This window comes from Fukomys damarensis, unplaced genomic scaffold, assembly GCF_012274545.1.
Source record: "Fukomys damarensis isolate Sample0158 unplaced genomic scaffold, DMR_v1.0_HiC HiC_scaffold_37, whole genome shotgun sequence".
NCBI classification, from domain to species: Eukaryota; Metazoa; Chordata; class Mammalia; order Rodentia; family Bathyergidae; genus Fukomys; species Fukomys damarensis.
The window spans coordinates 10,497,778-10,499,514 of NW_022900949.1; the positions used below are offsets into that span (position 1 = coordinate 10,497,778).

Genomic DNA, 1,737 nt, shown 5'->3' on the forward strand with positions numbered 1-1,737 from the left:
AAAAAAAAAAAAAAAAAAAAAGACTTGGGAATGTAGCTCAGTTTGAAGGCCATGGGTTCAATTTCCAATACTGCAAAAATAAAACAAAACAAAAAACCCAACCATGGTCAGAAAACACCACATGAGGAGGCTACCCAGCCCTTACCCATCCTTCCTTCGGCCGTGTCCGCTCCGGCTGCATCCCCCGAGGTGTGCATGGCTTTGGGTCGATCTGTAGAAGTTTCAAAGCAGCCCATGATGAATATAGGCTATTTTCTCTAAAAAACCTTGTCTTCAACAGCAGCCACTTGCTCAACAAACTGGCTCACTACTGTGCTGAATATATCTATCTAATCCCAGTGGTCTGTACAACCCTTTCAACCAACCCCCACACAAAAAGTCTCTACAACAACATTAAAGTTCAATGACAGGGACCAGGGATTTAGCTCAGTGGCACCACGCCTGCCTTGCAAGTGTGAGGTCCTGAGTTCAATCCCTGGTACCCGCTCCACCAAAAAGTTCAATGATAAAGAGTTATGCTGAAAGACAGGGCAAGGGAGCATGAGGCAACACACTTACATTCCGGCCGTCCAAGGTGTGTGGTCTGCTGGCCAGCACTGTCCCCACACAGTTTGGGTCTTTAAATTTGACAAACCCAAAACCACGAGACTGGTTGGTTGTTTTATCTTTCATAATAACACAGTCTACAACTTCTCCATACTGGGAAAAGTAGCTGCGCAGAGTCTCTGCTCAGAGATTAGGAACAAAAACACAGACCAGAACATTAAGCATATGTCTCATGGCTGGAGTGTCACACTCGTGCACATGCCAGCACACACACACTTACTCGCTCTCTCCCAGCTCATCAGCTTTACCTGAAAAGGTCTGAAATGAGCCACATGTCAACTGGCTTAGCAACTAATGTGGAAGAGTGTCAGGGGACATGGGAGTAGACCAGGGGAATTCCACAGAGATGCATTATGTCCTCTAAATTAGGAAGGGGCTAACAATCACAGCCATGGCAAATGGTTATGTAAATTCTATCTTTGTGGGAAACAGGACAGCAAATACAACTGCTTCACAACTTCTAACCCAGGACACTGACCTCACAATATACTCTGCCCTAATGGATTCAGAGAGCTCATTACTCCACAGGGAACAGTCCTGCCTCAGAGCCCACAGTCTAAAACCTTCCCTGGCTGACAGGAAAGATCAGGACCAAGTTAATAGTTTCAAAGCAAACATGCACTACCTCTCTGATCCAACAGTTCCCAGACATAGTCCCAATCCCAGAAACTAACATAATACCCAGTACTTCAACAGATCCAAAAGGGTCACAAGAGACAAGCCTCACAGCCTCCAGGTCTGCCCCACCTACCTTGAGTCGTGCTCCAATCAAGACCGCCCACGAAGAGCTTCCTGCAATTCATAGAAAACATTCAGGATCAACTCTGCTGTTTCCTCAGAAGCACCCCATCCCACCACCTCAGTCTGTTCTTCAAACACAGAAGGAATGTACACAAATATGCTCATTTACATCCCCTCTGGAGCTCAGAGTGATGGGACATTGGCCTTGTCCACACTGCTCAGATAGAGAAAATGATTACACCACCACAGGAGGATGACCTGTCCTAAAGCCCATCCATTCCACCTCTAACACAGGAAGAAAGCTGTCTCTGCAACATGGACCAGCCCTGTCTGTCCAAGTGGAACTTATACTTTACTTCTGGCCACTGCAAATGTTTAATAATCAAGAAG

At 46.1% G+C, this 1,737-nt stretch overlaps 1 protein-coding gene across 4 annotated transcripts in view; it reads right to left on the minus strand.

Moving 5' to 3' along the window:
• Dazap1 (DAZ associated protein 1) overlaps window positions 1–1,453 on the minus strand; it is a 17,215-nt gene extending 15,762 nt beyond the window's left edge. For all 4 annotated transcript variants that reach the window (XM_010634931.2, XM_010634930.2, XM_010634929.2 and 1 more), the window contains exons 1-3: window positions 1,358–1,453; window positions 559–725; window positions 146–211 (exon numbers count right to left, since the gene is read on the minus strand). In XM_010634931.2, the coding sequence (XP_010633233.1) occupies window positions 146–211; window positions 559–725; window positions 1,358–1,418 (294 nt within the window). In that variant the 5' untranslated portion in view covers window positions 1,419–1,453. The remainder of the gene's footprint in view (window positions 1–145; window positions 212–558; window positions 726–1,357) is intronic.
• Between the last annotated feature and the right edge of the window lie 284 nt (window positions 1,454–1,737).